The 14,174-nt window shown below is 36.6% G+C and overlaps 1 protein-coding gene and 1 non-coding gene across 2 annotated transcripts in view; both read left to right on the forward strand.

Moving 5' to 3' along the window:
• The window catches only part of UBE2D1 (ubiquitin conjugating enzyme E2 D1), a 43,782-nt gene extending 31,779 nt beyond the window's left edge, over positions 1–12,003 (forward strand). Inside the window, exons 2-7 of the mRNA XM_062214649.1 lie at positions 3,622–3,685; positions 3,779–3,810; positions 5,677–5,754; positions 6,801–6,906; positions 10,329–10,422; positions 11,124–12,003. Of these exons, the coding sequence (XP_062070633.1) occupies positions 3,622–3,685; positions 3,779–3,810; positions 5,677–5,754; positions 6,801–6,906; positions 10,329–10,422; positions 11,124–11,169 (420 nt within the window). The 3' untranslated portion in view covers positions 11,170–12,003. The remainder of the gene's footprint in view (positions 1–3,621; positions 3,686–3,778; positions 3,811–5,676; positions 5,755–6,800; positions 6,907–10,328; positions 10,423–11,123) is intronic.
• Positions 8,359–8,561, forward strand: LOC133776427 (small nucleolar RNA SNORA74). Its single transcript, XR_009868375.1, has one exon. It is a non-coding gene; the product is annotated as a small nucleolar RNA SNORA74 (small nucleolar RNA).
• Positions 12,004–14,174: the final 2,171 nt, after the last annotated feature.

Raw genomic sequence — 14,174 nt, forward strand, 5'->3', positions numbered from 1 at the left:
AAGTCTGTGTGCTTCTTAGAATTGGATGGTGTCTTAAAATTAATTGGAAACATTTTTCCTTCATTACTGGTGTATAAAATAAGGATGTGATTTACTGTCAACAATCTCTTAAAAAAAGGGGGGTGCGGCGCTGTGGCTCACTTGGCTAATCCTCCGCCTGCAGTGCCAGCATCCCATATGGGCGCCGGGTTCTAGTCCCGGTTGCTCCTCTTCCAATCTAGCTCTCTGCTATGGCCTGGGAAGGCAGTGGAGGATGGCCCAAGTGCTTGGGCCCTGCACCCACATGGGAGACCAGGAAGAAGCACCTGGCTCCTGGCTTCGGTCAGCACAGCGCCGGCTGTGGCGGCCATTTGGGGGGTGAACCAACAGAAGGAAGACCTTTCTCTCTGTCTCTCTCTCACTGTCTATAACTCTTCCTATCAAATAAAAAAAAAATCTCTGATTTAATAAAAAGCAGTATTTACTTTATACTAAGGGTCTTCAAAAAATTCATGGTGGGGCAGGTATATGACACAGTGAGCAGTGGCTGCTTGGGATGCTCAAATCCTGTATCAGAGTGCTTGGATTGAGTCCTGGCTATTCCAGTCCAGTTTCCTGTTATCTCCCCCACCCCCAGGGAAGCAGCAGTCCTTGGGTCCCTACCGCCCACATCAGAAGGCTCCTAGATTTGGTCTAGCCCAGCTCTAGTATTTGGGAAGTGAAGCAGTTGTCTGCTTCTGTTTCTTTGTCTCAAAACCTTGAAATGCTAATGGAAAATGTACATTAAGAAAAACCTATGTATGAATATAAGTTTTCCTTAACACCAAAATAAACATCTTAATTCCATTTTCCCATTTTATTTTATTTTACTTTATTTTTTCTTTTAAAGATTTTATTTATTTATTTGAAAAGTAGAGTTACAAGACAGAGAGAAGGGAGGAAGAGAGAAAGGTCTTCCATCCGCTCGTTTACTCCCCAAATAGCTGCAACAGCCAGAGCTGGGCAGATCTGAAGCCAGGAGCCAGGAGCTTCTTCTGGGTCTCCCATGCTGGGCTCAAGGACTGGGCCATCTTCTACTGCTTTCCCAGACCATAGCAGAGAGCTGAATTGAAAGAGGACCAGCCAGGGTATAAACTGGTGCCCATATGGGATGCAGGTAGAGGCTTAGCCCACTATACCATAGCGCTGGCCTGTTATTTTATTTTATTTTATTTTAGATTTATTTATTTATTTGAAAGGCAGAGTTAGAAGGAGAGACAAAAGAATCTTCTATCTGCTCGTTCATGCCCCAGATGTCCACAATGACTGAAGATATGAGCCTAGAACTCTATCCAGGTCTCCCATGTGGGTTGCAGGGGCCCTAGTGCTCAGGCCATCTTCCACTGCTTTCTCAGGTGCATTAGTAGTGAACTGGATCAGAGTGGAGCAGCTGGGACTCCAACTGGTGCTCATATATGATGCTAGTTCCACAGGCAGGGGCTTAACTCATTGTACCACAATGCCAGCCGCAATTCCCATTTTCCACAAATTTTTTCAAGTACACTCATTAAATGTTCCCACAAAAATGTTTATGTAATTCCCTCTATGTGTTTATTTATGAGGCAGAGAGAAAGAGAATCTATGCATTGGATCATTCCCCAAGTGTCCATCATTCCCCAAGTGTCCATAATGACCAGCGCTGAGCTGAACCGGTATCAAAATCCAGGTCTTTTATGTGGGTGGCAGGAACCCAATAAGTTGAGCCATTGCCTGTCACCTCCCAGGGTATATGTTAGGAAGCTGGAGTCTGGAGCTGGAGCCAGGTGTTGAACCCAGGCACTATGATTTGGGACACAGGTAAATGTCCTCCCTATTGCATCCTGTTTCTTCCACGGTTTTAAATACCAAATGTCTACGATATTTTCTGATTTCTAACCTCATCCTTTTTAATATCCAGACCTGTATGTTGAGTACATTTATTTTCTTGCTATCACAGGGATCACACACATTCAGTATGTCTACCCTCCAAATCAGCTCATCTTAATAGTGTTCCCTGTCAATAAATGGCATACTGTACATATGTGAAGATGAGTACATAGCTTAAGTGCCTGGGCTTAAGTCCCATTTCCACCCTTAGTTACGTGAGCATACAACATGACCTTTACTCTTCATCTGTAAAATGGGAAACCAAACATCTCCCTCTGAGGGTTGTTGGGATGACTAACACTGGGTAAATGTTAGTGTTCACTGGTCATCATATTTCTCTGTGACTTCACACTGCGTATGTAATTTATCATCATACAAAGCAGTGATAGGCGGGCCCTTCAGAGTATTTCAGATCCACCACTTTGATCTCATGGCCTCTTTTCCACTGTAAGCCCTGTTTCTCTTGCCTATAGTAACTAATGTTGTAGCTTCTTGCCTTTTCCATTCCTAATCCATCCAGAACTGTTCTTTAAATCACAGCATGCCATTTCTTAAAACCTGTCCTGGTGCACACAGTATAAAACCCCAAATCTTTAAACACAGTATGTATTGGTCATTGTGTTTTATTTTGTTTATTTTTTTTGACAGGCAGAGTGGACAGTGAGAGAGAGAGAGACAGAGAGAAAGGTCTTCCTTTTTGCCATTCGTTCACCCTCCAATGGTGCATCGCGCTGATCCAAAGCCAGGAGCTAGGTGCTTCTCCTGGTCTCCCATGCAGGTGCAGGACCCAAGGACTTGGGCCATCCTCCACGGCACGCCCGGGCCACAGCAGAGAGCTGGCCTGGAAGGGGGGCAACCGGGATAGAATCCGGCGCCCCGACCGGGACTAGAACCCGGTGTGCCAGCACCACAGGCGGAGGATTAGCCTATTGAGCTGCGGCGCCGGCCTGGTCATTGTATTTTCTACATGGCTTTTGCCTGTTAAGCTTTCCAACCTCATCTTAGGTCTCTCTACCATGCAATCTCCCTCACTTTCCCCCAGAACTAACCTCCCAGTCGTTGAGATTTCAGCTGAAATATTACTTTGTCAATGACATTCCTTGATTTTCCAGGGTAAATTGGGTTCTTCAGTTACATTCCTGTATTTTGAATTTATACATTCCTATTTGAGGATGATCATTTTCTTCCCAGCTGACACCAAGGAAGTTAAGGAACTTCCCAAAGCCCTGAAGCTGGTTATGTTGGGACTGGGAATTCCAACCCAGGACTGGCCAGCTCATTCTGTGATTCTGAGAGAGCAGGGAACAGCATATGAAAACATGGTCTGACTTCTGTCGTCTTTTTCTGCTTAACCTTCAAATTTATCTTAAATATCCATCTCTTGTAGCCATTTACTCTGCTTCATTAGATTGTAAGCTTTAGGGATTTTTTTTTAAATAAGTTACCTACTCACTCTTCACAAGGATGTAAGGATGCTCATTAAATATTTTTGTTTTAGGGTTGTTAAAGAAAGACAGTGTTTTAATCCATTTAATCTTTTCAAGGTTTGAAGCTGTCGTACAAAAGAAGTTAATACCTTATTCCATACTCTACCAATGAAAGTACATTTTATGTTTTCTTATTTTGCATAAGAAAACTGCCTAAAATATTTTAAAGGAAAGTTAGTAGTGTGTGTCTTAATGGATTATCATACTTGTTTTGTTGGGGAAAAAATTAAATATTTTTGCTTTCCCTCAGGAATTAAGTGATCTACAGCGGGATCCACCGGCTCACTGTTCTGCTGGCCCTGTGGGAGATGACCGTAAGCTTTACTCTATTTCTAAGATTTTGCTACTGTTAAAAATACAGCTTTGAATGTTTGTTAATGACTCCCAAACTTCTTTCTTTGTTTCAGTGTTCCACTGGCAAGCAACTATTATGGGGCCTGTAAGTATGTTTCATATTTGTGAAATTAATCCCCTCAGCCATACCTCACTGTGGCCATTTCACCTTTGTCAGATGTTTGCAACTAAGGTTGAATTTTCTTGTGCTCTGTGTCACCCAAGAAGCAGAAAGGAGTTAATGACGATTTTCTATAGCATTGGTGGCATATACTTGCCAGGATCACTGTGATGTTTTTCTTTGCCAAATCCTTGATCATTATAGATGGTATTTACAAGCAGGCTTTGTGTATGTTTTATTTATTTCATTTAAATGCAGTGATTCGGTTATTCATAACTAAGCATAATCATCTCACATCCGCAGTAGGTTAGAAATTAATTAACCCAGTGATGGAATTTCTACAGATGACAAGCAACAATTTGCAGTTCATTTCATCATTGTTCTTTTTTGTAAAAGAAAATTGATAAATAGTGTAGCAGGTCTGTTTTTACCACTTATTTATGTGCTGCTTTTAATTTTATTGTTTGTCCTGAACTCAAAATTATTTAGTATTTTATAGCTGGCTCCTCTTAATATTTATTACCTTTTAAAAATTACTTCTTTCATTACCAGAGAGACAGTTGTGACGTGAAACAGGCATTTCTGTGAGCAAAAACCTGATTGTACAAGAATGGGCACTGATGACTTTGATCTGCTGAGATATATTAGTAACATGTTTCTGTGAGCATCATATCTCTCCATCCCCTGCAGGAGCTTTATCGAGTGAATTACAGAGTTTTATCCTATTACCTTGTGTTTAACTTTTAAAAAAGAAAACTACTGAATTTCAGTGCAGGATTCCTGGGCAACTGTGTCAAATTACTAATTGTTACATTGTTTTTTAAAAGGTAAAGTGTAACATATAACAACCTTCAAATAAGAATCCAATGATTTCTGTTTGTTTTTCATTAGTTACTGAGACCCATCAAAATACTATCTTTTAAAGGGCCACCCTTACCATCTGAGTTGTAGCCCTTCACAAATACCTTAGGTAAATGGTTATAATTATTCATATGTCCCTTATTTTAGTAAAGTGTGTAGTACCCTTTGAATATCTAAGCAAACCATATCTGTCATTGTAATTTGCTTATATTTTCTTCATTCCTTATGATTTTTGATCAACTAGAACTAAACAACATGTCTAAGTAAGAATAATTGCCTGGTATAGTCCTCTAATTTATATGCAGAAACTTAAGAAGGAAGTAATGATAGTTTTGTTGTGATTACTAAAATGTTAATATAACATGATGTATTTAATTAAATATGAAGAGTTAAATTAGAATTTTAGGTATATTTTGCTACCATTTTTCTTTTTTCAACTTCTTTTTAATTGCTTGCAATGTTATAGTTATGGACATAAAGATAGATAGCCAAACTCCTCTTATAAAGTTGATAGCTAATTATAAACTGTACTGAATGAAGAGTGGAAGGATAAATTGTGTAATTTGGTCTCTTCAATTCACCTCTATTCTTGGCCCTTAAGGGAACATTAGAACTTAAATTTTATATATATAAGAAGGTAAATACTAGCCTCAGCTCTTTTCATACTGTTTACTACTGCAGAAAATTCTCTTTCCTTACAGTAGTCTTGTATGTATATTGATCTTTAAAAATATTTTTAATAAACAGATTTGTTTGGACAAGTCACAGCACTGTGTGTGTCCTAATTTTGTTTTCTTATACTTTGTGATGTCAGCATGATTGTTGGAAAATTTTTCTTCATATTTGTGAAGGAAAACCTCAAGGTAAATGATTTGAATGTGTGACACAGTGATTGCATTTCTGTCAACCTGAAAATATTTGGAGAAATCATTGTAAATTATGAACTAAATACAGAAATCAAATACTGATGCCAGTGTCTTATCATTGCAGCCCGATAGTGCATATCAAGGTGGAGTCTTCTTCCTCACCGTACATTTTCCAACAGATTATCCTTTTAAACCACCAAAGGTATGTTTGTGTTTATGACTTATACGGCTCTCATGTCAGGTGTTTTATTCTGTATCCACAAATAGTTTCTGATGTCAAAGACTGTGGATACATTAACATGCTCAAACTGATTTTTAAAGCTACTGAATCTTACATACAGTTTCTTACTCAGAAATTGTATTATCTCTGTTAAACAAAAGGCCCTGTCTGTTAGGCTCTACGTTAACTTCCTTGCCTTCCTTTCCTTGCTTAATAGCTATCTGTAGTTTGGGAAGTTTTTATGGTCAGAGATCAGACCTATCTATCTATTCATGGGATTTTTCTTTCCAAGCTCAACCCTTCTTAGTTTTCAACAAATATTTATTGAGTGCCTGCCATGTTCTGCTACACTGGGGAATACAGAAGTAAATATGCCAGTTCCTTTATTCATTTTAGTGGGTCAGGTAAAAGCATATTCTTATTTAAACACTTAATTTTGAAGATCTAAAGAAGAAACAAATGGCGAGAATATAAAGGAGGGGGAAAAATTAAACAGATTCTTTCACTCAGGATATAATTATTTCCGATTTTTAAAAGCCTGATTAACACTGTATATGTAAAATGATGTGACAGTAACCCTTATGGAAGATTAGGGTTCTTGGTGGGTCTCTTAGGACAAGCTGAGGCCTCTTGACTATTCCCTAGAACAGAATCAGCATCTTGTTTTTAGTGTGCCTTCCAAGTATCACTGATAATCAAGAGAAGAATTACTACTTCAAGGTCTGATGAAAGCCTTGGTTAATGACTCCAGGTGCCCCTCAACTAGTCATACCAGCTATTACAGACTTACTGATTACACTCTGCAAGCACTTGATAATTTGTTGTGGAGGGAAACTGACTTAATTGTTTTTAAATTTCCCGTAGCTAGAACATCACACAGCACCATGTAGATGCTCAGTTTCTGTTGAAAGTATGTCTCCTCCACAGCCATATAAATTGTGGGTGTTTTACCACAGAGCATGCTAGTTCTGTTTTGTTCCTAGCATATGGATTGTAACATTTTTGTTGTTGTTTTGTTTTATATTTAGATTGCTTTCACAACAAAAATTTACCATCCAAATATAAACAGTAATGGAAGTATTTGTCTCGATATCCTGAGGTCTCAGTGGTCACCAGCCCTGACTGTATCAAAAGGTAATTTCATTTATTAGATTTAAAAAACTTGATAAAAGTAAGACCAGAAAAATTAAAGTATTTAGGGACCAAAGTGTTTTTTAAAGATTTATTTATTTATTTGAAAGAGAGGAGCCTTTTACCCTCTGGTTCACTCGCCAGGATCCAGATCTCCCACATGGGTGGCAGGGGCCCAAACACTTGGGCTATCCTCCACTGCTTTTCACAGGCCATTAGCAAGGAGCTGGATCAGAAATGGAGCAGCCAGGACATGAACTGCACCCAAATGTGATGCCAGCATTGCAGGCAGTGGCTTAACCCACTGTGCCACAGTGCCTGCACCTAAGGATCAAAGCTTTAAAAAACTGATCTGCTGTGCTTTCTCCTGTTTTGATTTTTGCTTCACTCTCATGGCTCTTCTGTTCCTCTGTTTTAGCACTTAGCTTGGGGGTAGGGGTGGACGGCAGATGTGGATGTGCAAATCCCAGTGATGAAATAAGATGATAGTGACAGTAATGGAACTAGAAATTTGGGGATAAGCCTAGAGATTTTACTCTCTTAGCTTGGAGTTTGTCTTACAAAAAAAGAGAAGGTAAGAGATAGTAGCACAGATATTCTGGCACCAATTATGCCATTCATTAACTAGAACTATTGACAGTAATGAGTTAAGTTTTATGGTTGTTTTGCCTCTTAGAAAAAGTTTTATATTTGAGATTGATATTGAGAGAATTAGAACAGACATTATTTCCCTTTTAGAATAATGCAGTCAGTACATGGAGCATGTCAGTCTAAACTTAGAATAAATGATAATATCATAATGACTGACATGACATCCAGACTGATTCTCGACTCTCCCAGATCTGTAGCATGATTCTCTGCTTAATTGCCAGATCTGGTTTTTTGTTTTGTTTTGTTTTGTTTTTTGAGATTTATTTATTTATTTGAAAGTCAGAGTTACACAAAGAGAAGAGAGGCAGAGAGAGAGAAAGAGAGGTCTTCCATCTGATGGTTCACTCCCCAATTGGCCGCAATGGCCGAAGCTGCCCCCATCAGGAGCCAGGAGCCAGGATCCAGGAGCTTCTTCTGGGTCTCCCATATGGGTGCAGGGGCCCAAAGACTTGGGCCATCTTCTACTGCTCTCCCAGGCCACAGCAGAGAGCTGGATGGGAAGTGGAGCAGCTGGGTCTCAAACTGGTGCCCACATGCGATGCTGGCGCTTCTGGCCAGGGTGTTAACCCGCTACACCACAGAGCTGGCCCCAATTGCCAGATACATAGGAGTACATAGGAGCTCTAAAGCCATTTTTGTTTCATTAACCAGTAGTGTTCATTGTAGCAGCACTTTGTATTTGAGTCTTGTTTCTCTAACAGAAGAGAGTCTGACAGTTTGCATTAGAAACATCTGCCCCTGAAGTAACTACCACATTTCCCCTTTTTAAAAAATTGAATTGTTCCTCTTAAAAGAGTCATTGAATCCAGCAGTTGTCAGCTGTCCAGGCTTGTATGATGCCTGTGATGGTGTTACACTGTTGGAAGAGCAAGCACTGTCTTTGTTGAGGTTTGGCTCTAAGCACTGTTTTGGTGTGTTGGGGGCAAGAACCCTTGGGCAGTATTTTGTGCCTCTGAGAGTGGAATGTCTCTTCCTGTGGAGTTGCTCCTAGTCTGGGTGCAAACAATTTATTTAAAAAAAAAAAAGTCATGGAAAGAATTTGTGGTCGTTTCTTTTTTTAATTAAATAAATCCTACCTGAATATTGAAATGTTTTTTTAAAAAAGTGATGAGGTTTTATAGGAAGCAGGGTTAACAACCTGTTTCAAGTATTAGAAAAATAATGGCCCTTAAGGTCAATTATTTATGTACAGTTGTTTTTCTGACCTAAAGTGATTATCTAAAATATTCATATGGATTCCAGTAGCCATTTTAAAACCTTTCACAAAGTGTAAGTGTCATGTACTGGTTATACCAATGATTCTGTGTCAAAAGGTTATTCAGATTGATAAACTGTTTTCTGGAGTGGTATCACAAAATGAGTGTCATTTGGCATGAATAACTAAGTCTTTATGCATTTAAAAGAAATGGCAGACTGCCAGGATGCTGAATACCTTTCTCTACAAAGAATAGAATGTTGGCTTCTGGAAATCTGTCCTTCAAAAATTCAAATAGTACTATCATAGTAGTGTCACTATTCACCTGGCAAATAACAAGCTTTGAAATCAGTGCTTACTGTTACCTTTTTCCTTATCTTAAACAATTGGTTTGTGTGCATGATAATGAAGCCGGAGCAGAAGGTTCCTGGCAGCAGGAGTGGGGTGTGGAAGAACTTCATTCACTCTTGCTTATTTTACAGGGTAGCTCCTGACTTGCTCAATTGTACATTTTTCACTTTCCTGTATTTTAAATATCTTGTTTGGCTTTTTCTCATGGGTCTAGTCTGGAAGTATTCTGGAGACGTAAGTGAGCCCAGAAAATCTTCAAGTTTCATTGGGTAGGTAGAAGATCAGGAAGATGAATAAAATATTGGTTTTTTCCCTTAGTCCTTAGTACCCCCTTTTCTTGTGTTTTGGGGGTCAGCTCTGCTCTATACAAGGGTACTTCAAAAAATTCATGGGGACTGGAATTAAAATATAATGCACATTTTCCCTGAACTATTTGAAGACCCTGCAGATACCCACCGTTAGACTTGAAAAAGTAAGAAAAGATAAAGGATGGTAGTAGAAGAGGGAAGGTTGGAAATGGCTTTTGTTTGAAAGGTTCCACACACCGTCTCAGAGTTGGTGGCAAGCAGTAGAAGCAAGTGAGGAACCTACATCCCTGTTCCTCTAGTTTCAGATACTTAGATGTTTGTATTTCTTTTGAGCATAGCCATCTATCTGCACTAGTGCTTTAACAGTATAGCAACAACTCCTTTTAAAATTTTCATTTATGTCGTAACAAGTTATTTAAAAATAGCTGTTCATATATACATTTATTTTACTATTTTTAAATAACAGAATACAAATAAGGTACATAGAATAAAAGACTCATTGGAAAAAATCTTACAAATCCTCCTTCTTTGTTGATAGTACAGAGCCAGAGTAAAAGAGAGCACACAAGTACAATATCCAAACTGGTTTGAACTGTTAATTGTAATGTGATTGCTTTGTAGAGAACTCTTGAGTTTAAAGATTGTTAGGAAGTATTCCAGAGGTTCACATTAAACTCTGTCACCTTTAGATAAAATTTACAACTGCAAATGGTATAATTTTATGTTATATACATTCTGGGGTAGTTAAAAGTTAAAGATATTGTGCTATCAAGCAAAGTTAGTATAAAATGTAGTTGATGTGTTCATTTTATTTTGTATTTATAAGTTCAGTAACTGTATTCAGTAAAATTATTTTCACAAACATAATTTGTATAAAGTAGAAGACTGTTACCTAATATGATGTTCTCTTTTAAATCTAGTTTTATTGTCCATATGTTCTCTACTTTGTGATCCTAATCCAGATGACCCTTTAGTACCAGATATTGCACAAATATATAAATCAGACAAAGAAAAGTAAGTATGTACTTATATTGGTTTCTACTTGGGTGCATTTCTAATAGTTTGCCAAAATATGAGATTTATCTGTATTTTTTAAGAACATATAATTATGCTTATTTTGTTTATCTTTTTTTGAGGTAGTAAACTTTTCCTTTTAAACTCCGAGTCTTTTTGCAAAATGCATAGTTCCCTCCCAGTTGCTGTTAGCAGAACATGTTCTGTGTGTGCACATTAACTATGAACATATATAATTCTAGGTGGTAAATTAAAAATGAAAGAATTTAACCACTGGAAAATATTGAATATTATATTCCCTGTCTTCTTCCAGGAAGAGTAGTTCTCTCCATACTCACCCAAACTGCCTTAATTGACTTAATTTTCAAGCTGCTTCATTTTGCTAGGACTGTAGGTTCATTTGTAATTTCCAAGTAATCCTTTTTAGAGTTGGCTTTTACAGATTGTTGTTGGAATTTGTTTTTTACATTGTGTTTTTTATATTTTAGCTTTTTTGATATAGGTTGTACAGAAAGCCATGAGCTAAAAAGTGATTTAGTTTTCTGTTTTATTTATGCACAACTGTCACATTGACCCAGTAATTAGTGTATGTGTGATTATTGCACTTAAGCACGAGAAATAGAATATACATTTCTATTCACAGATGCTTCTGAAAGATTAAATTGGTATATTTTTACTGTATCCCTTTTGTGTGCCTACAGATACAACAGACATGCAAGAGAATGGACTCAGAAATATGCAATGTAAAATGAAAAAATTTTTTTTTCATATATACCAGAGTACTGTAAAATCTAGGTTTTTTTCATCATTAGCAGTAAATTGAGCACTGTTTACTGTTTCATTGTACCATGAAACTCTTTGATTTTTACCCATCCTAAGTGTGTTTCTGAAGCAAGACAAAACAAACTTCCAAAAATACCCTTAAGACTGTGATGAGAGCATTTATCATTTTGTATGCATTGAGAAAGACATTTATTATGGTATTTAAGATACTTGGACATCTGCATCTTCAGCTTACAAGATCTACAATGCAGCTGAAAAGCAACCAAATTATTTTTTGCTGAAACTAGATGTTTTTACATGAGAAATACTGTATGTGTTGTCTAAGATGTCGTCACTTTTATAAATCTGTATTCAGATTTCATTCTTTGTTAGCTCACTTTATAATTTGTATTTTTTTACTGTATAGACTAAATATATTCTATTTACATGTGTGTCAACTCATTACTTTTTTCCTGTGAACAGTATTGAAAAAACCCAACAGCTGATAATTAAATGAATTAACTGTGTCTCCCTTGTCTTAGGATATGCTGTAGATTGATCGCAAATTTCTTAAACCTGAAATGATCTTTACACTGTAATTTTGAGTATACTGATTATGGAGAAACACTTGTTTTGATTTTGTATACTTGACTTAACTTTATTGCAATGTGAATTAATTGCACTGCTAAGTAGGAAGATGTATAACTTTTATTTGTTGCTATTCACATTTGAATTTTTTTCTGTATAGGCAATATTATATTGACACCTTTTACAGATCTTACTGTAGCTTTTTCCATATAAATAAAATGCTTTTTCTACTATTTGTCTTGATTACTTAAAAAAGGAAAATTACTTTATAAGTAAGGATTAAAGCTCTGTGTAAAATTTTGCATGAAAATTATTTCCAAATTGTGACTATGGAGTCTGTTGTGTTTGGCATTAATCACCATTAATTATAAACTTTATTGCTTTAGGTTAGTATCTCTTTAATAAATTGTGTATCTATAAGATAGTTACTTTGGTCTCTTGTAGAGGAGAATTTAGAAGATGGAGTTTGTCTTAAATCACATCTAAAATGGATTATTGCAAAGGTCTTGAAGTGATTATAAGGCAGTGTCACCCACCATGAAGAAAATTGTGTTTGTAGACCTGAGGAATCACTAGATTAATTTAAAAAAATGCTCTTCTAGATGTAATAGGCAATGTAATTCTTAACATTTTAAAATCTGAATTTTCTAAAGCAGAATTTTAATGCCATCACAATTTGAAAAACATTTTTTATTATAGAAGTTACAAAGAAAATCCTAAATAGATGCTTCCTTCTGTTTTTATAAATTGCCAGTTAAAAATGCTTTAAATTAGCAGATTGTAGATTTTAAGAAAATCTAGAAAGCTCCAATGTTTTAACTTGAGAAAAATACATCTCTTTAATGTTTAGCATGCTTATCAAACTTGAGTGAGTGTCATTTTTAAGAACAGTTGTAGCTCTTGATTATTGTAGTAGCTGTGTAAGTGTGCAGGAATCTGTGATGGGTGTAGTCGTTAACAAAGGATTAAATCACTTGAGTATTTGATCATGGTTCACTATTTTATTAAAGCACAAAATAACCTTGTTGTTAGAAATTATGTGTTTTTAAAAATGAATGTAAAATAATTAAATGAATTGTGAAATGGATGTTTAAGAACATATAGTCTTAAAAAGCAACTTTATTAAGTGATGTCTTGAAATAGCCATAATGTGAAAAACACTACTTCACTGGCTATATATATAAGCTACATTTGCCCTGAATTTGAACACTCAACATCTTTAGATTTAAGTATTTAGTATATTTTGATAGTAAAGGGTTTTGTTTCTTGAGTATCTTTCACTCTTTTTTTTTAAACTTTTCATTTGTGTGGCATTTATTTTTGAAAGTGTCTTTTTTTCTTTATTAAAGTTTTTGAAACTTGCCTAACTCTTGTTTGCCTTTGCTTACCTCTGAATTGTACAACCAGACTCCTAAGGATAGAGCACAAATTCTCACAATGAACTAAAAATCTTGGTTTGATAATGGCCAGATAGTCAGATCACCGCTTTGGGCACATTGTTGTTGCTTAGTTCTGACAGCATCAGTTGCCCTTTAAAACAATAAATTCAGAAGTCGGGGGAGGGGGCAGCAGTCTTTTGGCAGTTTAGGATTCCACATCTTGAAGTCCTGAATGCTTTGAAGAATAGTTTAAAACCATATTCAGACTGGATTCTGGACTCAAAGCTACACATACGATGATCAGTGATACACATTGTCAGGGCAGCCTCATCATCATTCCTCAGCTGTCTCAAAAATATTATTTCTGAAGTACAAGCTTCATACATGTATTTGCTTATGTAAACTGTATATCCAGGGATGTCAAAGGGATTGTGGAAAATGAAATTTAAAAAGTTTATTCTGGTGCAGACCAGCTTTGGAATCCATATATGTAACTGATCTTCATAAAGTTCATGAAAAATACATATTATGAAAAAATGCATTGATTTCAAGATTTATTTGCACCAAAACAGACTTTATGAAGTTCTCCCATACAACTCTTCGTTTTTTTTCTTTATCGCCCTGTTCATCTACCCCCTAAACTCAGGGAAGATTAACATTTTACTTTGCACATCAGTTTCGAAGGACAAAATGGTGCTGGGGAACAGAGTACAAGGGCAACTCTGAGACATTTAGAACAGGTACTTTTAAAAAATGAGAAATAATACCACATTATAGTTTTCATTTCTCTTGTCACCGTGTTCTCTCTCTGACTTGTTTTGGTAATTGACGAACAATATCTTGCTCTCCCACAGTTCTTATTTAAGATGAGAAGATGAGGGATATTAATTTTTGTCTCAGATTTAAAAGCCAAAGTTATTCGTATCATAGCTATTTATCGGTGGTCAGTGTGAACTGGACTCAAAGTGCAGTCCAATTGATGGTATTGTAAAATTGGAGTTCTGCAGTAGGATCAGCAGTTCT

The sequence above is a fragment of the Lepus europaeus genome, chromosome 17 (assembly GCF_033115175.1).
Source record: "Lepus europaeus isolate LE1 chromosome 17, mLepTim1.pri, whole genome shotgun sequence".
Lineage (NCBI taxonomy): Eukaryota > Metazoa > Chordata > Mammalia > Lagomorpha > Leporidae > Lepus > Lepus europaeus.